We start from the raw sequence: 27852 nt of genomic DNA on the forward strand, positions 1-27852 counted from the left end.
ATTGTGTATCCATTGGCACTACGATACTCAATTCTGTAGATACATTTACATAGATTCACAATCAAAAAATAGAAAGATTGAACACAAGAACCCATCCCAGCTTCTATTGAAGCTTGTGCTGGATGTGCGTATTTGAGCGCAGACAGAACTGTAGACACGTTTATCGACTTGAATCAGCTCAGATGAATCGGTGCTGATTGTCTGAATGTTGATGGGACGGTGAAGTGATCTGGAGTGCCAGGTGTATGTGTGTGTGTGATGAACGTGTCTTACCAGGAAGACTAGAGGAGGGCAGCCAATCAGAGCCATGGCAGTGGAGAGTTTGCGCTTGTTGCCGCCGCTGTACGTTCCTGCAGATTTCCCAGAGTATTTCACAAGGCCGAGCTTCTGAACACCCCACTCAGCCACCTTGAAAGACAGAAAGAGAGAGAATATCACTGCAAATCCATTCAAATAAACATCCACCCATTCAACACTAAAAACTAAGATAAAACTATTGATTCAAAACCCCAAATATCATAAAATAAAATAAAAACCAACAATTGCAAGAAAAAAAGTCAGAATGGCAAGCTATAAACTCGCAATTGTGAGATATAAACTCGCAATTCTTACTTTTTTTCTCGCATTTTCTACTCGATTTCTTGGTAACACTTTATAATAAGTATACAGTAATAAAGTACTTAAAAATCATTTGGAAACTATTAGTTTATAGTTAATTCAAGGTTTACGTATTTTAGTCTCTACATTGTTAATAAATTAAAAGTGGGATCAGTAGTTTTTGAAAAACACTTTTGAAAACTGTGTCGGACCGACTACCAAAACACACTTGTAACCAATCAGCAGTAAGGGGCGTGTCTACTAATGATGGGGAGGAGAGAGCGCTCAGTGCACACAGCACAGACATTAGCCGAACGACTACAGAAAGAGAGATGGCCGATAAAAAACAAAAGAGGAATATGTCTGCGGAAATTAAAATTAAAAAGAAGGCTTCCGATCAGGCAAAGAGGTAGAACTCGTGTTAATATCTGAGAAGCTTACCAGCGCTGGAGAACTCAAGGAGCGGAAAGGCCTAACATCGGACGCTGAGTTTGCTTTATTTCTTCTTGATAGGTGAGTAACATTGTTTAGCTTTGTTTCACAGAACTAATATAGCCTATGCTGGTGGCCATTGCTTGAATATGCTCGTGTGTCATCTTTGCTTGTTTTTTTCATTTGCGATATTATTGTCGTTTGATTCAGCTATGAAAAAGACACATATAAGCCTGGAGCGTCTAAACCTCCTCCACTGTCTGTTTCAAGCGTCGGCTCCCAAAGTGTGTCTGAAAAGTAAGATAATATACTCCTAATGTTTATTTCCTTTGGTTCCCCACTTAGTGATCGATATAACCCCCAAATCTTGTTATAGTTGTAATATATTTGTTACTATGACTGTCGTGCTCGTGCTGTTGAGCTGATCATGATAACTTTGTGGGTGTTGAGGGTCGTCTTCCACGTAAAACTGAACTGAACCATTGAGCTATCAAATTAGGGGCGAGATCATTTTGGGGTAGGAGCGTGTTTGTTTTGGTGATTTCAAATATCAATATTGGCCAAAAGAGTTTTTCAAAAACTACTGATCCCAGGCTATATACAAATAGTGAGTTCTGCATTCATTGTCCCTGTAATTAACAAAATTATTATTGTTTAATTAGCTCATATGTAAAGATTTAGAGTTAGATAATGTTTTTTATGCTTTATTAACAATTTAAGCATAAATAGTTCTCCTGTTAGATTAGGAAAAATCTGTAAATATCATTAAGTGCTTTAAACCAATCTTTATTGGACATTAATTGCAAGTGTTCCTTAAGTATTTATCCTGGTCTAAAACAGTTTCTGGCCAATTAAAATAATGAATGAATAGTCAAACTCTTCTCCCATTATCGTTTCAATTTCTACCGTTAATTCTTCGCCAAAAAGGTTGTATTTTTCGGGCAGGCCCTAAAAACATGAAAATGATTAGCCACTGAGGTCAACTGCCTCCAAACAAAAGACTCTTGTGTGCCTGTGTTTAAAAACAAGTGGAATGATATAAACGCTGATATAAATGCTGATACGGGTGTAATATCGCACTCCTGGAAGGCCCCAATCAGATTCGATGACCAGAACTAACTGTTAGAAATATGTATAATCTAATAAAAATAGTATTGTATAATAATATTTTAATATTATGTTATATATATATATATATATAATCTAAAAAAATATATATAATTCAATATAATATATTGAAAATGAAAAACACAATAACCTTGGTGTGTGTGTGTGTGATGTTGCACAAGCTAACCAGTTGGTTAGTATGACCCAGTAAAGGATCAAAGACTTGTGAGACCACAGACACACACACTTTGATGGTTTTGTTGCTGAAAGGTCTACAGAATGAACCACACACACACAGAGAAGAGAGAGAGAGAAAGAGTCCATGGACAGAGAGTGAATTTTAGATACAAAGATTAAGGGTCTGCAAAACAATGACCGCAGGCTGTGTTACCATGGAAACCTCCTTTTCCGGAACCCCTCGGAGTCGAGCGTAGAACTCCAGGTGTTCTCTTCCCGTCAAAAGGTCATCTATCGCATCAAACTGCGGACAGTAACCCATATTCTGCTGCACCAACTGCATTTCACTGCGGATGCTGAAAAGTTAAACAAGAAATCACTCTTAACTCCTTAGCAACTGCATAACACCACTTTTTAGCTGGAACAAGCAGTGTTATTTTAGTATCATTGAGATACTATTACACTTTTTTTAATTGGTTTTTATTTTTGTATTTCCCATTTTTATTTTAGTTTTTGTAATTTTGTTGTTGTCATTTAGTTCGTTTTTCTTTAAATGTCTATATAGTTTTTATACATTTTTATTTCAGTTTTAGTTATGGTTATTTTAGTACATCAAGTCTAAATAAGAAATGTCGCTTTGGAAACTAAATTAAATAAAGTTTTGAAATTTTATTTCAGGTAACGTTTTTTTACAAGTTCAACTTCCTTTAGTCTTTATTTTTCAACTTTCTGTTTGAGCATGATAAAGGTCTGCAAAGATACAAAGCACAAAGTCACTCCAAAGGTGTTAATCTCTATATCAGTAAGCACTGTTTCTGAACTCCCTTAAACACCTCGCTAGTAGTCTTCAGTTTTCTTCCAGGAACGCACACATCACAATATTCCTCATTTAAATAATTCCCACCCAAGGTAGACGCAAAATAAAAGGGTGAGACCTGGTTGAGTTGCGTTAATAGGGTGTTGAAACTTGCGGTCATTGTAAGGGACGCAGTGTTGGGGCTAATGCATAACAAGTAACAATTACTTTTTTAAAGTAACACATTATTTTTACGTTTTTTTCCCCCTCCTATTTCTTTACCTCTACTGTACAGGGGTTAATTTTTTCTAATTCATCACTTCACTTTTGGCTTGAAAGGACCTTTGCCTTATGTATATACATATACCTATATACATAGCTTTACATTTGCCAAAATTAGACCCTTTTTATTTGTTACGCATTACTTTCCATCAAAAAAATAAGGCAATTAGTTACTTTTTTAAGGGAGTAACACAATATTGTAACGCATTACTTTTAAAAGTAACTTTTCCCAACACTGAAGGTGGGTAACATTTCCCAAACACACTCGAAGCGGTTGAGCAATCACAACACACCGGTCCAGCCGATCAATTAGAGCACATTGTGCTTTTCGGAAGGAGGGGCTTTATAGAGACATGAACTAGATAGAGTGGTGCAGGTATGACATCACTTTGTAGGCCAACCAGCAGTTAGCATCAAGCTGGTTCCCTCGACAAAAATACAATAGGATTTTCCCATAGGCTTTTAGATTATCGCCAAAAACAAGCTCTATGATCAACAAAAGTGTATGATACTTGCACGTTTTGTCCATCAAGATAATTATCACAGATGAACACAACTTTTATGAATTTTGAAGCCTAAATGCAGTCGCCAGAAGTAAAAAGTACTAAAGGTAGGCTATAAATGAACTACACCACGGTCCCATGACTTCAACGTCAGCACCACCAACAGCATAACGATGCTGTAAAAGGGGACTGAGTTTACCTTTTCGGCGTGATGATGTTTAATCTCCCCGACGGCCTCTGTAGTCCCATTTAGCCACTTGTTAGCCACCGCCTTTTTCAAGACACGTAACAGATTCAAAAAATCACAAGTGGGGACGATGGATGGACTTTAGGACGGTGGAACCGGAAGTGTTAAAATGTTAACTCACTTCCGCGTTGTGGCCTACAAAGTGATGTCATACCTGCACCACTCTATAAAGTGTTACTGGCAGACTGGGAAAAGAGGTGCTGGAACAATGTAAAATGTGCAAAAAATTTTTTGAACATTCAAGCATGAAAAGTAAAACCTATTCTAATAAACCCTAAAACCAAAATCAAGACTTTGAAAAAGGGCATAATAGGTCTCCTTTTAGGTTACCCCAGCTTACTTTGGGAAATGAATGATAACATTTTTGTCCCTTTAATTTATGGGAAATATAATTGATCAAAACCAACATTTGGCAAACTAGCTAGACTCAACTGAGTGAACTCAATTTGGGCTATATTTGCAACCCTGCTACCCATTCTGATGTATTTCTTTGATTTTTATTATTTTATGTTAAATTTAGGTAAAGCTCATCAAAAAATAATTAGAAAATAAAACTCATACACAGTAATATTTAGTTCGACCTCCCGAGGTTGACTAGATATTTGAAGATTAAGCACCTCTTTTCCCCTGACCAATTATGCATAGTAAATTTGCTGAACTTTAGTGTTTTTTTTACTCTAAAAAGAGTAAGAAGAGTACTCTAAAAAGAGTACCTCTTTAGTAAAACTTCATTCTTTAGTAAAAATTTCATAATTACTTCTATTGCTTTTATAGTGTACCTGTATCCGTTTACGAAGGCATCTCCTGCAGTCGGGCTGATGTCTCCAGTCAGCATTTTAAAAGTTGTAGTTTTACCTGCACCATTTATCCCCAACAAACCAAAACACTGCAAACCAAACACACACAATGATTTAGTGACAAATGCATTAACAGGAAAAAAAGAGCAGCACAGCAATGAGTCAATATTTGTTTCTTGCTAATAATAGATGGTGGCAGGTGGTATCAGGGGAAAAAGACAGTTATAAAATATCATTTCTTATTTTTTTTATTGCTGCCAAAAATTAAATGCATATCTGCAAAAAGTAATTCCATGGGGTCTATAGAGGCTAAAGTTATTTAAAGACCTTTGGCATTATACTCTTATTAAAAAAAATAATGAAATTCGTTTAGACACTTTCTTCTTATTAGTGCTTAAAATAAGTTTCCATTTTATATGAGTGTGTGTCATTTACCTCTGCAGCAGGAACACCCACACAGATTTTATCCACGGCTGGAGTGAGCTTCACACGGTACATCTGCAGAAAATAATAATAAATAAAAAAATTCACAAAGTATAATCGTATCATGCCTGTAAAAAGCTTTTTTTTTTTTATGTTCCACTTTAGACATTCTACTAACTAGAAGTAACTTTGCATCAACATGTCAACTTATTCTACTAACCCGAACCCAGACATCTAACCCTAACCTACTAGTCTACTAAGATTCTAATGAGAGTTGACATGTATTTGCAAAGTTGCATAGTTAGTAGAATGTCTCAAGTGGACCGTCGAAATAAAGTGTAACAATTTTTTGTTTGTAAATAATATATAACTGTTCTCTGTGTAGACAACATTATGTGATCCTCTAAGAACTAGTGCTGTGCAATGATTAATCGCATCCAAAATAAAAGTTTGTGTTTACATAATATGTGTGTGTACTGTGTATAATAAGTTTGTATATATAAATACACACATATGCATGCATATTTAAGAAATATTTGCATATATACTCTGTATATATTTATACATAATTTATATTATACATAAATATACATACTTTATATATAAATAACACATTTTTCTTAAATATTTACATGCATGTGTGTGTATTTATATATACAAAATAATTATACACAGCACACACACATATATTATGTAAACACAAACTTTTATTTTGGATGTGATTAATCGTTGCCCAGCACTACTAAGAACGTATTAACCCTGTAAAGTCTGACATATGAAATAATAGATTAGTAGTAAATTATTATAGATTATCAAAACTCTGTAGCTTTAAAAACATAGAATGCAATGCAATACAAAGATGATTGAGAGATGAACAAATAAATGTTCCTCAAAAGCCTGATGGATCATATTTGACATAAAAAATTATACATGGATAATCAAGTAAACCTAAACTGCTTCCAGTAAATGTTCTTGAAATATTACTAACAATATAAAAGTTATTCTGTGAATAGCATCTGTCCATCATCACAGAAAATAATTTCAACTTAAAGTGCAGCAATGCAGTTTTAAAAGCAGAAATCCATAAAAAGTGTTGTTTGAGCTGTACTTAAACTGTGTGTCTGTTGAGAACTGTACGTTCTCCAAGAAACTTCTTTCAGGAATATTCAATATGAGGATCTCCTACATTAACACCTGTCCCACTCTCAGCCGCAGACTCACGAAGAACGGCGCGTGATTCATGTCACACAAACGGCGTCTCTTGAGTAGAGACAGCTGCTCTCTGCCAGTCTAGCTCAGCGCTAGAGACGTCTGATTACAGCACAGACAAATCAAACTCTTAATCACTGGACACTCCTGTGCACATCTGTACACTCGCACACCTGGAACCACGAGCCTCTGCCCTGAATATTCAAAGTCTATCCTTGTGAAACTAGAAGCATACTTTAGTATACTTACATTTGTTTACTTATTACGGAAAAAATATACTTTAAAAGAATACACTTAAGTGTAAACTGAATGTAATGTTTTCAGACACCTAATTGCATGTTAATTGTAATTAAACGAAAATGCACTATAGTTTAATTTCAAATGCAATTAGCAGAACTTTAGAGTGTTTTGACCCACATAATTAGGACTAAAGTACATCTTTATATGTAATTTCATAATTGCTTCTATTTACAGGCTTTGAATTATGGTTAAAGTGTACTGCCAAATATACTGACAAGCATTTATGGTACACTAAACCTTACTTTAATGTCATTTCTAATGAAACTTTTAAAAGAGTAAGCACAAAAAAAAAATCTGGTGTTTCTACTGAGCCTTTTTGATTATTAAATAATCAAGTGGGGGAAACGGTATTGATCAGACTAACCCTGCTGTGGGGGGAAAAAAAGCTGGTTTGCTGGTCTTAAACTGTTCAAAACTGTTTCAGCTCATTTAGCTGGTTGACCAGCTGGTATCAACTGTTCACCCGACTTTTCACAACTGCCCACAACTATGGCACTTTTCAAAGTATGAAGCTGGTAATTCATCATCCCTGAATGAACGGAATGAAACACTGCACCTCACTGATGCCACAGGAACAGGAAATACCTTAGTAAGGTCACATATTTGGAGCAGGTCATTCTGAGCTCCACCCTGGTGCACACGTTCACGCTCCCGAGTCACATCTTCATCCTCTCCTCCTGATGATGTAGGCAGTGACTTTATCGACCTGTGTGTAAAGATGTGTGAATTTACCCCCAGAGCAGACAACATGATCATGTGTGTTTATATTCAGTGATGGGAATATAACGGCATAACTTTTTCCAGTAACGAGTAATCTAATTGATTACTCTTCTCATCTTAATAACGCCGTTCCCGTTACTGCCAAAAAATGCGGCGCGTTACTATAACTGATGAAGCTGGTTTTTTTTTTTCATCAGACCAACTAGATCTCTGAGCGAGAGGCAAATACTTTTTTACTGTTCTTCCTTGGTTAGTGGGCAGAGCACGAGACAAGCGCATAAATGCTGACGACTGAGGTAGAGTAAAATGTCATTGTAAGCCAATCAGAGGTAGAGTTGGGCGGGTGTTCGAAAGCACGCATAGTAGTAGGCATTCGGCACTTTTGACTCAGCTCACTGAAAAGAGCCGGCTCTTTTGGCTCACAAACGGCTCTTTAAATGACTTTGACTATAATATTTAAATTTTTATTACATAATTATTTAATTTCTATAGGCTAAATTTGTAAAAATAGAGTGGGCTCTTCAGATATGCGAGCCAGCTCCCGACGTTCACCTAAAAGAGCATCAAGCTGTTAGAGTCGCCTCATTCGCGAATCGCGAACGACCCATCAAAAGCTCATTCGCGAACGAGTCGATCCATCATCACTAACAGCTAACGCTCATGAATTGCGAACGACCCATCATAACGCATAGTCGGACAGGACAGGACACACAATGAACAACACAAGCAAGCCAGTCAGTCAGTCAACGAGAGACAGGTATGGCGACGAGCTTAACAAGCTTAATTTAATTTTGCCCAGTTGTGGCCTGTTGAGGGGCAATAAATATCAAAAGTTCCAAAACATCTATTGTGTTATTTGCATTGATCCACTATATAAACATAATAAATACATGACATTTAATTGGAGGCTAGTCCCACAGCAAAACTTTTTTTTTTAGATGTGTGTACAATGTTTCATGTTTCTGTTAATAATGTATTGTATTAAGTGTCCATTTCATTATAATATTCAGATTTATCATAAATAATTGAACATGCACATGTATTGTAAGTTCCGTTAAAGAGGGGTAGAGGTGGGGTCACATTTGAGCATTTAAAATTTAATTTTACTTGAAAGTAACGCAATAGTTACTTTCTTAAATAACTAGTTACTTTTACAATTTGTAACTGAGTAACTAATTTAGTTACTTTTTGGAAGTAGTAACTAGTAACTGTAACTAATTACTTTTTAAAAGTAACTTGCCCAACACTGTTTATATTTTAGAGCTGCACGATTAATCGTTAAAGACTGCGATCTCGATTCAAATACCCACACTCGATCTTATTCCTAAATGACAGTGATTCGCCTGTGTCTTTTAAACCTTTGACAAAATTACACCGGAACATTCAAATATGTGTTCGCACTGCCGCTGATCTAGAGAGAGAGCAGTTGTCATGTATAGGTAGGCTATAGGCTTCACAAACAGTCACAAACCACACAGAATCATTATTTCTGTGTTACAAATATTCAAATAATCACAGCAGTCCTGGGATAAAAGCTTATAGTTCGTAAATAAACATTGATGTCTACGGTAGTGACCAAAGTACAGAAAAGTACCTTTTGAAAGTAACTTGGCGATTGTGTCAATTACATAATCACGCCACTAGGTGGAGACAAGTGACCTAAAAAATGTTTTTGTCATTGAATCATTCATTCAAGAGATTTTTTTTCAAAAATCATCAAGTAATGAAACAAGTATTTATGAGTGAGTCACTGAATCATTCATTCAAACGTTTTTTTTATATATATATAATTAATTCAAATTAATGCAGCATTTGAATAAGACTGCAGTAATTAACTATTTGTCAGAACCTTTTGTCAGAACTGTTATTTTGTTTAGTTGTATAGGCTATATATATATATGAAGTACAATAAATTACAATTATAAAACTGTTTTCTATTTAAATGTATTTTAAAATGTAATTTATTCCTGTGATGCAAATCAGCATCATTACTCTAGTCTTCACATTATCATCCAGAAATCATTTGAATATGTTCTGATTATTATCAATGTTGAAAACAGTTGTGCTGCTTCATATTTTTTATGGAAACTTCGGTAACTTTATTTTACAGTGTTACTTTTACACATCTTACATTTACATACTATAGTAATAACAGAAAATTATTTTTAATTAGAAGCAATTAAAGGGTTAGTTCACCCCAAAATGAAAATTCTGTCAGTAATTACTCACCCTCATGTTGTTCCAACCCCGTAAGACTTTCGTTCATCTTCGGAACACAAATTAAGATATTTTTGATTAAATCTGAGACCTGGATCACTCCTCCATAGGCTTATTAAGGGATCGAAACTGGCCGGCCCAAAAGTTATTAAAGACATCGTAAAAATAGTCCAAGTGACTACAGTGGCTCAATCTTAAGTTTATCAAGCGACGAGAATACTTGTGCGCAAAAAACATCGTAGTGAAACTGCGCAAAGCTTCCAGGTTTGTACGTCACACGCATCACACACATGACCAGCGTCGGCCAATAGTGAGCCTGCGTGTGACGTACAACACAGAACCGTTGCGCAGTTTCACTAGGTGAAATTTTGAGGCCGACAGAGAAGGAAATGAATAGTTGAAGGAAAAGTATTATCGTCGCTTGATAAACTTAAGATTGAGCCACTGTAGTCACTTGGACTATTTTAACGATGTCTTTAATAACTTTTGGGCCGGCCAGTTTCGATCCCTTAATAAGCCTATGGAGGAGTGATCCAGGTCTCAGATTTAATCAAATATATCTTAATTTGTGTTCCGAAGATGAACGAAAGTCTTACGGGGTTGGAACAACATGAGGGTGAGTAATTACTGACAGAATTTTCATTTTGGGGTGAACTAACCCTTTAACCCTAAACCAAACACTAACCCTAATTATATAGTCAGTACATGTTGTTAAATTTATTCCAAACTTTTGACTGGTACTGTAGGTGCCAACTGATTTTTTCTTTAGGTGTGAGATTTTTAAACGTGTAAAGAAGTGTCTTCTTCTTACCTTGGTTTGCAGAAGAACTTGTACTGTATGAGAAGGGTCAGGCCGAACATAACCGCCCCCTGAATGGACATGGCAAACAGATTCTTGCCCACCAAGTTCCAGTTGAGAGGATTTTCAAAGCGGTCTTCACCTGAAAACAAAGAACTCACTTACTGTACCACAAATATCAGCTTTCAACACTGAACTACAAGCTTCCGCATGCGTCAATGTCTTACCCAGGTTTTTGTAGAGGTTGGCCATTGCCTGGTTTTTGGCCATGTCCATCAGACCTCTTCCCAAACAGAAATGAGGAAACACCAGCAGAGCCTGTTTCACTATGTCATTGATGCGAGTTATATTCTGGACAACGACAGATGAGACAGAGAACGGCAATGTTAGATTGGAAACACATGATTCTTCAAAATGAGTGAATTTACATGCACATTGTTTCACTGATTGTGTGTGTCATACGGATGTTTTTTATAGTTATTTTCTGATCTTTTAATTGATAATGACTTCTCACTATGCATTTTGCAGTGTTATTTTAGTATTTTTTTTATATATATATATTTTAGCATATTTATTAACATTTTGAATTAGCTTTTATTTTAGTTTTAAGTTATGTTGTGCTTAATCATTTTTAATATTTGTTTTTAGCTTTATATTTTATTTTATGGATTAGTTTTTAGTAATTTTAGTACTTCAGCTCTAACTTTTTTGGTTTAAGTTTTTCACGTAATATTTATATTTCATTTTATTTAAATTATTACAAACAATTTTAATAGCCTTAGTGTTAGTTAACAATAACACTTTGTTAGGAAAAGAGCAACATGCATGTTCTGTTGAACTTTTCCTTTTGTGTTTCACATAAGAGCATGCGGGTTTAGAAGTGATTAAGACAGAATATTTATTTTTGGGAATCTATATTCCATTAAATGTTTTTTTCTTCTTTTTTTGTATAAGGTCATAACGGTTTGAAGCAAACCCCGACACACCTAGATTTTGCTTTGCATTTTATATAATGAGTCTAAATGTGAAAAATATGTCAAAAGAACATTAATTTTATCATTCTATGTGGAGTCTATCATTATATATTATATACATTTGAACCGAATACAAATGTCTACCCACAATTTTGAAAACAAACCAACACCCACAAATAAGAGAATGATCAATACTTCCGCCTGTATCCTCAATCTCAAGCTAAAATCTAAAGTTGATGAAACATCGTTCTGATGATAGTCAAGCCGTCTTCAGCAGCGTGTGATTCATCAAACACACTCTCACACAGTTGAAGAAATCATGCAACAGTTTTCTTCCCAACTACTGTACGAGCCTCATGCTCATTCATCATCACAAACACCAGAGACGGTGAAATCACAGGATTTACACTGACCCATATACTCTAAGACACACGTCCGCCTTCATACACACACAAACGTGTTTAAAGTTCAGCTTTAAAAACACATATCTGAATGCCTTAATTCTGCTCCATTCAACAAACTAACTGGGGCATCAAGTCACTGGATTCACCAATTTATGGCATAACTAGCAGTTTAGAGCAGCTAAACAGCTAATTTTATTGTCGTCTTTACAAGGTTTCATGAAGATGGCTGCACTGTTATTTTAACTAATTATTAGCACACTTATTTATTATTTAGTTCCCTTTTTAAAGTTGCATTTTAATTGGACTAAAACAGTATATCGACCTAAGCATTAGTCTGACTAGAATATTTGCACATTTTGTTTTTGCGAAAACAGCCCTGGATAATTTGATTAATTCAATTCACATTTATGATTACAGCTTGACTTCATCCAGCATTTACCCAAGCAAACAAAAAACATTTTCACAACGTTATATTTCGGTTCCAATTAGGTAATGTTGCAGTTCAACATCTTAAAAATGTTTTAGAGACCACATCTAAAACGTTATAACCAAAATAATGTTTTAGAAACTTTGTAAAAAAAAAAAAAACACACCTTTCTGGTATGCTATTAAATAGTCCAAAGAAAAGTGTAAATATCATGTGTGTTTATTACGAAAACAAAACCAGACCAAACGGCACCTTTTGTGAAATGTTAAAATACCGTAATCTGTACATTGGATAAACTGGTATAACAATATTAGCGTCCACACCAACAAATTTTATGTTTATTGTAATCATGCGCTGCCGTTACTTTAAAGTCGAAAAGACATTAGCACTGTCGTCTCACATCAAGAAGGTGATCCGTGACTCAATCTATAATAGGATCTGAACCAAAAGTTGTGATATGTTGCACCCCTAGTTATCAATATAGCTATTGTTCTTGGTGTGACTGTGAACAGATCCTAAGCATCAGGGTGGGCTGAAGGAAAGCTTTGTACGTCACAGATGATAAGAACGACACACTCTTCAGAAGAATAAATCGAAATAACAGACACAATGTCTGTTTTTCACTGCAGGCTTTAAGTAAATTGTGTGTGTGTGTGTGTGTGTGTGCTAGACTCTCACCGGGTCGTCAAAAAGCTCCATGACGAATGTGGCTACGCTGCCGTTGATGCCAATGAAGAGGTTGATGCAGGTCAGAACCACATACGCTGTGCTGGGAACGCTGAACAGGAACGAGGCGGGATACATCATCGGAGTGATGGACCACCTGTGAGACAAAAACACACAATACAAACACTGACAAAACACATTTAAACTCCAGGAGATGAAAAACCAAACAACCACCACACACACTCACCCGTAAAGAAACAGCAGCAGTATGAGCGCAGGCAGGTTGGGTGGAGAGACGTAAGATTTTTGTTGGAAACACAGGAAGATGATGATGACGATGATACACGGGACGACATAATTACACTGAAACACAACAGAATCAAACATAATACTTAAAGACAGAGCCGATCCTGACCTCACTGGGGCCCTAAGCAAAAATCTGTTAAGGGGCTCCTCCTACCTGACCCATGAGCCATGTAAACCATTTGCCATTGCCAAAGAGTCACACCTGACACCCCAGTTCTCCCACTACAATCCTCCCTAGTTTAGTTAGTACTAATGAAAACGTAAGTCCTGATATCAGAAATAGACATATTTTATATTAATATCAATAATTTACATTTTAAATAGTACACATTTAATTATTGATATCAAAAATGCATCCTGTGAATTAATAAAAGCTAAAATGGCTTGCCATTGCATGTCACTGCGTTTAAATGATAAAAGCAATAATTGATACTTGATGGCTATTATTTACTGAGGGATGTGCATCCATATTGACCAGTATGTCCAGCAGCCAATCAACATTTTAAAAGCAATATAGTCAATGTCAATAGATTGCTTTCCATCTTGCTTTATTGCAGAGTTGTAACTAAACTGACTGGGAGACTAGATAATCATTGTCTTGTTTTAAAAGTATGAGCGCCTAATGAGGAGTGCCATCATGCCCATATTGTACTGGTAACTGGTCCCCATAGATGTTTTACTGGAAAGTGCGCATTTCATTTCGTGCACGCGCATATGAACTCATGTTAACGCGCGACACAGTTTTCTTTTCCGAGCTGCAGTTTATAAACAAACACCTTTGTATTATCAAACGTAATCTCATGAAAGTGCGTATCTATACCACGCACTTAATTTCTCGTGCTATTTATACGCCAAAAATGGTTTTTGCGCTCATATGCTACGCACTGTAAATCTCTTGGGTAGGATTAGGGGTGTGGAGTGCGTGCATATTATACGCTAAAAAGTGCGTATCATATGCACGCAAAAACTATTTTTGCCGTATAAATGGCACAAGAAATTAAATTCGTGGTATAGATACGTGCTTTCAATTCACTCACATGGAGTTTTTCTTCTCAGTCTCTCTTTTCGTGACCAGAAGGATAGTTCCGCTTAATTATCTCATCGATGTTGTAAACTTTGATTGACGCGCTTTGACACGAGGGGGAGGCGGGGCCTTGAGTTATTTGCGGGGCCCTACGCAACTTGCGTAGTGTACATATAGGGAGGATCGTCTCTGCTTAAAGACACCCGAGAACAATAACAACAAAAGAAATACAATCCATTAAATGTGTTAAGTAATACTAATTAATCTATTATCACAACACAATTTTGTTTGCTTAACAGTTGATAAAAAATGTATTTAAATAAATATATGCACTGCACATTTCAGAGTAAGCGCTACGCCGTGTTCATTTACACACGAGCAGATCATGATTTGCAGTAAATGCTGCTTAAAGGGATACTCCACTTTTTTTGGAAATAGGCTCATTTTACAACTCCCCCAGAGTTAAACTGTTGAGTTTTACCGTTTTTGAATCCATTCAGTCGATCTCCGGTTCTGGCGGTACCACTTTTAGCATAGCTTAGCATACATCATTAAAGTGGACAAGACCATTAGCAGTTCTCAAACAAAAATCACCAAAGAGTTTCGATATTTTTCCTATTTAAAACTTGACTCTTCTGTAGTTACATCGTGCACTAAGACCGACGGAAAATGTAAAGTTGCGATTTTCTAGGCTGATATGGCTAGGAACTATACGCTCATTCCTGCGTAATAATCAAGAAACGTCACTGCCGTACCATGAGAGCAGCAGGCGTAATGATATGACGCAGCGCTTGAAAATAGGCCACCTTCCGTCAACACAACGGAACTATTTTCAGGCGCTGCGTCATATCATTACGCCTGCTGCACTCATGGTACGGCAGTGAAGTTTCTTGATTATTACGCAGGAATGAGAGTATAGTTCCTAGCCATATCTGCCTAGAAAATCGCAACTTTACATTTTCCGTCGGTCTTAGTGCACGATGTAACTACAGAAGAGTCAAGTTTTAAATAGGAAAAATATCGAAACCCTTTGGTGTTTTTGTTTAGAACTGCTAATGGTCTTGTCCACTTCAATGATGTATGCTAAGCTATGCTAAAAGTGGTACCGCCAGAACCGGACATCGGCTGAATGGATTCAAAAACGGTAAAACTCAACAGTTTAACTCTGGGGGAGTTGTAAAATGAGCCTATTTCCAAAAAAAGTGGAGTATCCCTTTAACATGAACTCCATATCTGCGAGTGCTGTGAGTTCGTCACTTATAACGTGCATTTGAAAACACAACATGCTAAATATTACACCAGATTTCAATGAGATGAGTTCATAAACCTGCTGCCAACAAAGAAGTGTTATGGTGCGTTCACACCAGACGTGAATAGAGCGTCTGGCGCAAGTGATTTCAATGTTAAGTCACTGCAAAGACGCGTTACGTGCGTAAAAAAATCCTGCGGCGCGAATGAGGGATAGAGCGCGGCGCGGTAGACGCGAATACGCCTCATTCGCGAATGATTGTTATGTAATGATTGAATGAATGAATGATGTAATGATTGCGTCACGCGCAAATAATTTTATTTAGTGCTTTTTGTGCATTCACGCGTTTGACGCGAATTCGCGTCTGCCGCCCGAGTTGAAAAATCTGAACTGCTGCGTCAGTTCGCGCAGCGTTAACCAATCAGGAGCCTGCTGTTGCTGTCACATGGTGAAGTGACGGAATAAACGGGGTCAGGTTCGCTCTTTTCAGTTTATAATGTTTATATGTTTGGCCTCAATCAATTATTTTGTAATATGACACTGCCTGGTGTGGTTGTAATGCACAACAAAGCAAATATTTTATTACATAAAAACTTGATTTCAATTTATGAGACATTTTTTCCTTATCTAATCTAGATTATATGAAACATTATTCAAATGTAAAGACAACCAACATGCTACTACTTTAGTGCATATAATATATAGTTCGTGTCTGGACAGTGTTAGAAAAAAATCACAGGACAGGTTAATCACTTTTGAAGACTGGCTCTATTTATCATCAAAACAAAAATAAATGACAGATTAGGTGGGTGAGGGCGAGGCTGATCCTCGCTCTGATGCGGGAGAATAGGTCATCAAACTGGGCGCGGGACAGGCGGAAGTACCGCTGAAAGCGGCCGTCATCCAGGCGCAGCTGGAGCTGAAATGGTGAAACTCGCCGAACTAGGTTCGCCTCCGAAGGGTCTGGTGGACCCAAATACGGCGACGATGATCCCTACGCCGCTGTTCTGCTCTCCAGAGCAAATACAGAGTGGTGACTCTCTCAATGAATGCTCGATCAACATTAGCCATCTTGTAAAAAGATGGCCGCCAAAAGATTTCACCTCTGACGCACGAGACCTACCGCATCTAGTTATACACTTGAACACTTTGAATCCATTCGCGCGTCAAGAGCGAAATTGACGCGCGTAAAAAACAAAAGTTTGAAGCGAAATTAACGCGCGTCAATTTCGCTCTTGACGCGCGAATGGATTCAAAGTGTTCAAGCGTATAACTAGATGCGGTAGGCGCGAATTTGACGTGCTATTCACGTCTGGTGTGAACACACAGTTAAACTGTATCGCTAAAATAAAAACTCAACGATTTAATTTAGAAACATTAAGAAAAGCAGACAAATATAAGTATTGTAATTTTACAAATTGACTTTAAAATAAAACTATTATAATTATTTTCCTAAATATATATATTTTTATTTCATAGTGAAATAGTCTTGTAGTTATATTTATTTTGTTTGATATTTTATTTTATAACAATAATATAATAATTATTTTATACTGATATCAAAATACAATCTCAAAACTTTGGGTCAAATTGTGCAGTCTTTCAAATAAGCCAGCAAACCTGGGGTGCGTTTCCCAAAGCCAACTATGGTCGCAAGTTCTGTCGTTACCAATAGAGTTCAATGGAAATTGCGATCATAGTTAGATAACGATGCTTTCAGGAAACGAACCCCTGGATTCTTTTCTTTTTTTATCTTACTTTAAATTGCAATTTAAATTTTTTTCATTAGCCTATATCTTTATCCCCAAATCATGTAGTCCTAATAGTCCCTTTTGTGTGCATTATTTAAAAAACTTGAATCTTATTTACTAACCAGATATTATCAGTTTTTACCGTTGATACAGCTATTTCATATATGATATTATGCAGCTAGATTATGCATGCAAATAAACAGTGTTGTCCACAGGTGCAACTTGCCATTCATGGGTTTATTATGCAACACAAATTTTGGCAAAAAAATTATGGCACATCATTATGTACTGTAGTATTTCTTTATTTATATAGCAGTTTTTAAAATGGTATAGGGTAAGACTAATTTTATTTTATTTTTTCGCTGCATAGGTTGCAAACCCTTTTTATCTCCCTTGACACTAATTCATTTATTAGCAATTTATTAGTGAAGGTGAATTTATCTCTCTCCACTGAGAATGTAACATATGACATAGAACAATGGAGGCTGTGAACCGTACTCAGTGGTAAATTGATAGAGTTTTAATAGAGTTTTAATTAGCTATCTCAGCTCCTCTTTTTAGTTCTCGTGCACCCTTCCACTTTCCATCCATCTTTCAGAGCAGAAGGAACATTATAGGCACAGCAACGACAAAAAGTGAAGTGTTTCACGTGTACCATGTCCCAGGCGAAGTTGGCCAGCCAGTAGATGGTAGGATTCACGCCGCTCACAAACTGCAGGTGTTTGGATTTACTGACGCGCTCCTGGATGAGGAAGAGGACAAAGCTGGCGGGGATGAAGGACATGGCGAAGATCACACAAATCGACACCACTACATCCGTAGAGGTCGTGGCCCTGTAAGAAAGGAAAACATGATGTGAGTTTATGACTATGGTTAATTTACACATGCACGTTTACAGTATATATATAATGGCCGATATTTGCCTTTTTTAAAATCATCTGCAATCGGCCAATAGATGAAGTGTCATAAGTAGGACTTTTATTTTGACAGATTCGGTCTTTGTTTAACAGTTCTGTCTAATAACAGAAAGGTAAACTCTATAATACTTTTTTCGTTGGCATTCATTTCAAGAATTTTTTTTCTCATTTCCTTGATACATTTTCAAATAATTTATTTCCAATTATTTTAGTAAATATAATAAATTAATATAATGCAGTAACTGTCATGCTTGTGTTATTTACCACGGTTAAATTAAACAGTGTGATATCATATATAACAGCTTTGCATTGGCCAAAACTGCTTGGTAACATGTTACATTTCTGAAAAAAAAAAAACCCCAAACAAATCCCAAACCAAAGAAAAATGTTTAAAAACAGATGCTGGTCTTGTAACATCGGATTAATAGGTAGTTATGTGGTTTTAAAACGAGATGCCATGTTGGTTTCTGAGAAAGTTCGTCTTGTCAAAATTTACTTGGGAATAAAACTTTAACAAACTCTGACTTCACAACAACCACCTCACGCAGGGCATTCTGGGACATCGTTTCATGTCTCATTTTTTTGACACCCTGCTGTTTATGCCTAATAGATTCAATCTCTTACTCTCTCTTCACTGACGTTCAGGTGAGACCTGATGCTGAATACACAATCTTTCACACGGTGAAGGTGATTGAGGTTTAGGACTGCATTATTCATGATTAGAGGGAACTGACGACCTCATTACAGACAAGAAGATGGTCATTTAACCTGCGTGCATGCGTGCGCACACACACACACACACGCATTGTGTGTCAGTGATCAGTATGATGCTTCAATGCTCTTACTGTGGTCCATTTTTGACACCTTGTTTCAAACCATTAATCTTCATACAAATATTTTGCGATCATCATGCCTTCACAAACTGAGTTTAATTATGCATGAACACACAAAAAACCCTACATACACACACAAACACAGGTGCGCGCACACACACAAACACGTTCAGACAGGGAATGCATCCCAGTTTTGCAAGGGAACATCATTTATTTCAAATAGAAATCTTCTGTAACGTCTTTACTGTCATTTTTAATTAACGCATTCTCGCTGAATAAAAAAAAGTTTATTTCTTTAAAATATATTTGGGTCAAAAGGGTTGTCATGAAAACATTTGCATAATTTGAAAACATTACTAACATTGTAACTGTACCTCAGGTAAAAACATTTAATAATAAAAATAATAACAGTAATGTGATTTATTAATACAAAATAAACTATATGGACAACAATACTGGGACACCTGACCATTACACCAACAGGGACTGTTATGACATCGCAATATAAATACATAGACATTAATATTTGATCCCCCCCCTTTACAAAACTGTCCCTACAAAGTTGGAAGCATTGTCCAAAAATGTCTTGGTATGCTGCTGAAGCATTAAGATTTCCCTTCACTGGAAGTAGGGGTCGAGAACAACCCCTGAAAAAGCAGCCCCGGCATACTATTATTCCTCCACCAAACTTTACAGTAGGCACATCCAGGCAGGTAATTTTCTCCTGGCATCCGCAAAACCAACACTTGCCAATCAAACTGCCAAACAGAGAAGCATGATTCATCCATCCAGAGAACATGTTTCCACTGCTCCAGAGTCCAGTGGCGGTGTGCTTTACACCACTCCATCCGACGCTTGGCACTGTACTTGTGGACGTGAGGCTTGCATGGAGCTGCTTGGCCAAAGAAACCCAATCTATGAAGCTCCCGCCGCACAGTTTTTGTGCTGATAATAATGCCAGTGGACGTTTGGAACTCTTCAGCTATGGAATCAGCAGAGAGTTGGCAACTTTTACACACCATGCCCCTCAGCACTCGGTGACTCCGCTCTGTTTACGTGGTCTTCCACTTCCAGTTGTTGCTGTTCCAAAATGACCCCACTTTCCTATAATACCACTTACAGTTGACTATTAAATAAACAAACTGACTTGTTGCAAAGGTGGCATCTTATCAAAGTCCCGTGCAGTAATTCACTAAGCTCTTCAGAACAGTTCTTCTTTTCCCCCTCAAACAAGTGTAGAATGCATGGTCAAGAAATCAAGAAAGCTTGATTTTATACACCTGTGGCAATAGGTCTGATTGAAAAATATGAATTCAATAATGTCCCATTCTTTTGTCCATATAGTGTACATGTGTATTATTATTTAATTGCTCTAATCGTGTGTTGTAGTCGTTGTGTATGTGTGTGTTGTGTGATACTTACAGTGATGCAGCAGAGAGCTGTTCTTTAGTGAGATTAAGCGGGTGGTTGAATGTTGTGATGCCGTATTCATTTGCTCTGCGTCCCGCTGGCAGGTTTCCTCTCAGAATGCCATTACTGGCCACGTTCAGGAACGATACGAGTGAATGCCAACCCTGATTATAGAACCACACCTACACAAACACACACTTGTTCAAATACACGTCCATCATGTTACCACTAACAATAGTGGTAACAATCATTTTTGTTAATTCAAATAAATTTAAATATAATTATTAGATAAAAAAAACTTGAAAAATCTGCCGTGGTAACCTTAAATAATAATAAGTTGAAGTTGAATTACTAACATTACTAAAACTAAAATAAAACAAAACAATTTATAAAAATGTACATGTTCAATCGAATTTACAACTTAAATTAAATCCAAACTAAAATTAAAATAAAACCTCATTCAAAAAATAATAAATATACTATATAAATAATACTAAAACAACACTAGTTCTTCCCACCAACAATAAACTGTAATATCACACTAACAATAACAATAAACTGTAACATTCTCCTACAGTATATACAATGATTAACACATTGTACAATGCGGATGCCTTTGTGTTTCACTTAATAACTCAATATGTGAATAACTTAATAAATAGTTAATGTCAAATGTTATGTGTTATTACAAGCATTTTTATACAAATAAATACAAGCCTAGCAACTTATATTTTTAATTTACATATTCGTAAATAAGTATTTATTTGTATTTAGTTTTTTATCTTTTTGTCCATATGTACATGTTTATTCTTTTTAAAGGTTACGCCTCAGGTTACGCTTCAACCCTCTTACCCTCATAATGCCCCGTTATCAAAATGACATCACTCTTTAAGGAAGCAAACTTTGAATGAATGAATAAATGTCTCTACATGATAAATTGATTAAAAAGAAAGATCATTAGACATTAGGCAAAATAAATTATTGTTAAAAGCAAATCAGTGATGAGACATCAAAACCTTTTGAAATCAATATTTAGTTTGTTTTATTTCTATCTCATTGATCATCAGTCTATATCACTGGCCTGCAGTGAACACAATCACAATTGTCAATCTGAGACCTTCACACGGTAGACGTTCTCACATTCCATCTGTGCTTTTTTTTTTTTAAAAAGAGGCCACATTATGCCATGTTACAAAGTCTTGATTTTATTTTTAGGGTCTACTAGAATAGGTTTTCATGCTTGAATGTTCAAAAAGCACCTTTGTTTCATATTTTGCACTGTTGCAGCACCTCTCTTCCCTGTCTGTCAGTAACGCTCTGTTTAACTCTATGAAGCTGATCCTTCTGAAAAGCACAATGTGCTCTGACTGTTTCAGAAATGTCACACCTCTTACCATAACTGCGAGTTTCAACACACTACTAACGCAACTCTACCAGGCTTCACCCCTTTATTTTGCATGTCTTGGACGGGAATTATTTAAATGAGGAATATTGTGATGTGTTAGCCTGGTCCTACCAGACTCTCGTACACATTTCATTTGTACAGAGAGTCTGGCCACTCTCCATTGACAAGCATTAACTTCCTTGAAGGCAGGTACTCTGTTGAAGTTTAAAACTATTGGATCTGCCATAACCAATCGCTAACGTTTGGTCGTGATGTATGTCTACAACTCAAACTAGCGCACCTAAACGTCATCGTTCTCAGTGGACCGGTAAAAAATTGATCTGAGAGAACCCAAGAATATACAGCAAACCCAGATGTAGTACTGAAGGAAAATTTAAATTGAGCGTAAGTACGTAGGAGGGCGGAGCCAGGCTAGTGATGTGTATGTTCTTGGAAGAAAACTCAAGACTACAATCGAGGCATTTCAGGGAGTTCAACTTCAAAAATCTCCCTTTCAAAATGGTAAAATCTGGTTCAAATGATGTACTTCTGATCTCTTCTGATATTGGATACTGTAGATATTGTCTAAATACGGCCACTTCCTGCTGCTTACCTTCACATTGTCTCTGGTGCCCATCTCCAATAGAACCAACCGAATGGCCTGGAAAATGTGTTCAGTCTGGTTATTCTGCACACAGAGAGAGAGATAATTCCATTATTGTATAAAGAAAGAAACATGCTGTTCGAATGTTTGGCGTCAGTAACCTTTTTTTAAGGAAATTAATACTTTTATAAAGCTAGGACATATTAAATTGATCAAAAGTGATAGTAAAGACATTTATAATGTTACAAAGATTTCCATTTAAAATAAATGATTTTCTATTGAGCTTTCTATTCATCAAAGAACACTAATATAAATGTATCATGTTTTTCACAAAATGATGAAGCAGCACAACTGTTTTCAACATTGATAATAATCAGAAATGTTTCTTGTGCAGCAAATCAGCTGCAAGGATCATGTGACACTGAAGACTGGAGCAATAATGCTGAAAACTCAGCTTTGAATCACAGGAATAAATTACATTTTAAAATATATTCACATAGCAAAAACCTTTTGAAATTGTAATACTATTTATAATATTTTATTTAATATTATATTTAATATTTTTACTTTATTTTTGATCAAATAAATGCGGCCCTGGTGAGCATAATGTAAACAATCTCACATACCCAAAACTTTGGAACGGTAGTGTATTTTACATATTTTTCACCGTTTCACTTCCCTTTTACATAATAAAACACTGGGTGTTTTATTATGTAAAAGGGAAGTGAAACGGTGAAACTTCAGCATACAAGTGAACTAATACAATTTTAATGTTACTACCTCCAAACCATTACACCAACAAAGGGCCATAACAACATGAAAGCACTTTCTCACTGTAATAAATTCTAACTTGATTGACTGGACTTTACACAACTTCTGAAAATACGGCCATGTGTTTTTATCAGTCTGCCTAAAAGCAGTCATATTTATGAGGTATACAAATCAGGTAAATTCCACTTCAGACAAAACAATAGAGACTGACAGATATCAGACACAAATGATAATGTCTGCTGCTCCACAGGCGACACTGTAAATACAGGTTGAACACTAATAACTCAAAGTGAAGGTGCCAAAAACTCTCCAGTGCCTGTTAGGGAGTCCTAACGTCCTGCTATTAGCATTACATCCGTCCATCACAGAGCTAAGCAGCATTAAAATCCCATTAGACGATACAGACACTGGCACGATGCCGGAGAGACTCACTCGCGCTCTTAAGTACAAACTCTGTTCATCCCCAAGGATTCAACAGCATTACATTTTGTGTAATAATTAGGGTTGCTAGTCCTAGTGCTAAATATAAATAATAATAAAACACAACTGCCCATAAAATTATGCATTGTTAGGAGAGCAAAAAACAAACAAACTCCAGCTTGAGAAAGCATTCATTTTATAGTGTTCATTATCAATATCAAAGACCATGATATCAACTTAATTTTTTTTAATCGGTTTGTAATTTTAACAGTAGTGCATTATTTGATATTACATTAAAAGGTAATATATTTTAAATGTACAGCATTTTCACTTTCATTAAAAATGTTTGATTGGGGTTAGGGTTTCAATAAAAATGATATTAAAGTTTACCATAAATGCTTGTCAGAACATTTAGCAGTACATTTTAATCATATTTCAAAGACAATAGAAGTAATTATGAAATTATATGTGAAGATGCAATAAATCCTTCTTAAGTGGGTCGAAAAACACACTTAAGTTCAGCTAATTGCAATTAACAAATTTAAACTAATACTTTTTTAAAATGTAATCACGATTTACATGCAATTACTATAAGTGTCTGAAAACATTGCATTCTGTTCACACTTAAAGCTGCAGTCCGTAGTTTTTCCTCTTTGTCGCCATCTCTGTTCAAAATCTGCAATAGCAGTTATTCGCGGAATTATCAACTTTACGTGGGTTGTGCCTCGGCACGGCACAGAGCGGATGAATCCAATGTTTTGAGGAGAATGTGCGGCTGTCAGTCACCACGCCGGTGTGGATATTGTCATTCGGAATCACAGATTCTACTTTTTGGAAGTATGACCAACATAAGAACTTTCACTTGAAAATGGCATCTGAACAAGTAACATCCAATTTTATTCTGACCAACTAAGGGGAAAAAAGCATTGCAGTAAATCGTGCTGATTAAATCTAACGATCGCTTAGCATATCACATCAAACCGTGAAAACTATTAACAAAGATTGCATCATTTTATAGTTAAATGGCCCTGGGATTAAAAATTGCAGTTTTAATGGGTTTCAATGGGGACATTTTTGTCCAAAAGGTCCTGAGAGGAACTATTTTGCGAACCTAGTGCAAAATAGATTTATTAAAGGAAATGGGGTTGATATAGTAAAATTCCAAAATACACACCTGTGCCAAATTCATGCAGTTAGCATTAACACAGGCAAAATTATAAAAAGAAAAACACTGAAAAAGACAAAAATGTCCATAAGGTTGAACCAGGGTTAGGTATATATTTTGTTAAATTTTGTACAATTATTGAACACAGTGTTGTGTTGGGTTGACAGTGACTTGGATCTCAAATATAAAAATCAGGGTACTGAAGAAAAACGTAACACTTTACAATAAGGTCCTATTAGTTAACATTGGTTCCCTTTCGAAAGGGAACTCGCACTGCGTCGATGACGTTATGGGGAATGCCTCCGCGTGAACCGGTGTCTGAAACGCTTATCTAATCACGGCAATCTTATCGGCCGGCGACAGCCTATGACATCACAACTAGTTGCGACCCGGAAGTATATAAGGGGAGCATGAAGAACATGTCAACAACTTTTTCGTCTTCAGGGACTGTCTTGTCTGTACGCTTCAACCTGAAACTTCAAAAAGGTAATCATGGCTTGAGAAAAATGCTTCAGGAAGTGTGTGCATCTGTGTCTAAGATATTTGACACCTGATGACACACACAACTTGTGTGTTTATTGTTTGGGCTCAGAGCACGCATGATCAGTTCCTGAAGAATCTGCTGGTGCCAACTATGAGTTTTTCCCTTGAGAAAACTCCACTCTCGTCTGCCCTCTTCTTGAGGGAAGAGGGACAGACATCTGTACCAGGCGGTTCGGGTCCCGTTGCGCTGAGGCAGAGCGGATACTGGAATCGTGGGGTTTTTCAGAGGGAGCTCGCTGAGGAGTTGGAGAGAATTGTTAATCTCTCACGGCCTTCAGAGACTTGAGTCTCAGACTCGAGAGTGAGCTGCAGGATGAGGATGTGTTGTCAAAAAAACTAACCTCCTCTGATCCAGCAGCAAGTACTCTGCTGGCTATAAAAACAACCAGCCCAAGAGAACAGGAGATGGCTGATGAGGGTGAAAAGGATTTACAACCCGAACCCTCACAGCCACTCTGCCCCGCGTATGATGAGTTGTGAGTGTTATGTAATGCGCTTCAGCGAGGCTTCAGCTGCCGTTGGAGCGAGTGAGGAAAGAGACTGCTCGTGGCAGACTTGACAAATGGTTTTCTTTCCAGCCATAACGCTCCAGCTCTCGTGAGCCTTCCATTCCTGCCTGATCTACACAATGAGATCGAAAAGGCATGGAAGAACCCATATTCAGTGCGCATTCATCACCATCAGCGCACAAACTACACTGATGTTGAGGGGATGCGCGAACACGGGTATGTGTATGTGTTTTTAGTAAGGTTGAACAGTAGACCACGGTTCCCTGTTAGAAAGTATCATGGGGGTGTTAGGTAGGGTTTTTATAGGATGGTGAAATTAGGGCCCTGAAGTTCCCATACATAGGTAGGCTATGCATACCCTTCCCAGAGGCCTCCTCTTATGTTAGAATCGGCAGGCTTATGTAGTGGGTAGTGCCAATCTGTAGTAGTAAACAGGTTGGCTTTATTATATGGAAAATTCTCTAGTGAGGCCACCGTTCATCTGAGCATCAAACAGACATTCTGTGTGAGATGGCTTCCTCCCTAGCGGGAGTTATTCTACTGAGGCCACCACTCTGTCAGCTCCAGATAGATCTAGAGTGTCAAGCATTTGGCCCTTGTCGGGCTACCTTGATTGCCACCTTATACTAGAGAACACTACACCCTTCACCACCCAGGCTCAGGAAGAGACAGATTAGTTACTCCCTTCCATTTGGGATGGATGAGTATGCTCCCTTAGAGCCGAAGCACTGCCCGGGCTGACGCCCATGACATTCGAAGCTGTAGGCCTTATAGCGTAAGACTGTACTCCCCTTGCATTAAAGGGTTGATAAACCTTCTGCTGAGTACACTGCCTGTTGGCAATGTAAACCTTAGATCTGGAGGTGCTCCCCTTATCAGGGTCCCTTCCAGAGTGCCCAGCCTCCACAGGGCCCTGAAGCAGATCCAGTGATTAGATCCAGGATTGTAGTAGAGTCACTCCCCTCGTTTGCAGAGGGTCAGAAAGCGCTATGCTGAGTTCTACTCTCCAGGATGCCCGTCTCTATCATCCGGTCTGTGAGCGATTACTGCTACTATCTGCAGTCCTCCATATCGGATGCCTCCACAAGTGAGGCAAAATATGTTAGAGACCCTGTTTAGGAAACAGACAAGTTGTTGGCAAGACTAGGTCAGCAAATTTGACCAGTTTAGCCTCCTTGGTGGCATGTGGGGTTGACTTCATGTCCTCCTCAGAAAGTGACTGGACGATACTCCTTTGGACCCCTGGCCATATTCCCTTAAAGGAACTCCTTCCACAGAAGTTGTTGGCTCCAAAGCCTTTTAGCAGCCTTGGTAGGCCTTCATTGTATCGGGGGCCTTTTTGAGGCTTATAGCTTTGGCAGTGGCCGTAAGGAATACGTTCTCCAGGCTCCACTTATATACTTCCAGGTCACACTAGTAGTGATGTCATAGGCTGTCACCGACCAATAGGATTGCCGAGATTAGATAAGCGTTTCAGACACCAGTTCACACGGAGGCGTTCCCCATAGCGTCATCGACGCAGTGCGAATTCCCTGTTCTCAGGGAACAGAAGTTACAGTCGTAACCTAGACGTTTTCATTGCTAGTTCATGTTAAATAATGCAGTTAACTAATGTTAACAAATGGAAACTTATTGAAAAGTGTTACCAAAAAAACTAAATAATAAATCACAGACTGAGATAACTATTGCACATAGACAAACGAAATGCTACATAGTCTTAGTCTATGCATGCAGATATGCATGTTAAAGGTGCTCTAAGCGATGTCACACGTTTTTTAGGCCAAAACATTTTTTGTCACATACAGCAAACATCTCCTCACTATCCGCTAGCTGCCTGTCCCCTGAACACACTGTAAAAAACACGGCCTCTGCAGACACCCTAGGCTCCA

At 37.3% G+C, this 27852-nt stretch overlaps 1 protein-coding gene across 2 annotated transcripts in view; it reads right to left on the reverse strand.

Annotated features, from left to right (window-relative positions):
* The window catches only part of LOC130082283 (phospholipid-transporting ATPase ABCA1), a 203137-nt gene that overhangs the window by 32132 nt on the left and 143153 nt on the right, over positions 1-27852 (reverse strand). For both annotated transcript variants that reach the window (XM_056247087.1, XM_056247086.1), the window contains exons 34-45: positions 22565-22639; positions 20580-20749; positions 18063-18240; positions 13325-13440; positions 13090-13234; positions 10834-10957; positions 10619-10748; positions 7456-7576; positions 5374-5436; positions 4921-5027; positions 2528-2669; positions 274-408 (exon numbers count right to left, since the gene is read on the reverse strand). In XM_056247087.1, coding sequence (XP_056103062.1) covers positions 274-408; positions 2528-2669; positions 4921-5027; positions 5374-5436; positions 7456-7576; positions 10619-10748; positions 10834-10957; positions 13090-13234; positions 13325-13440; positions 18063-18240; positions 20580-20749; positions 22565-22639 — 1506 coding nt within the window. The remainder of the gene's footprint in view (positions 1-273; positions 409-2527; positions 2670-4920; positions 5028-5373; positions 5437-7455; positions 7577-10618; positions 10749-10833; positions 10958-13089; positions 13235-13324; positions 13441-18062; positions 18241-20579; positions 20750-22564; positions 22640-27852) is intronic.

The sequence above is a fragment of the Rhinichthys klamathensis genome, unplaced genomic scaffold (genome assembly GCF_029890125.1).
Source record: "Rhinichthys klamathensis goyatoka isolate OS25496 unplaced genomic scaffold, OSU_Roscu_1.1 h1tg000042l_1, whole genome shotgun sequence".
In the NCBI taxonomy this organism is placed as follows: domain Eukaryota; kingdom Metazoa; phylum Chordata; class Actinopteri; order Cypriniformes; family Leuciscidae; genus Rhinichthys; species Rhinichthys klamathensis.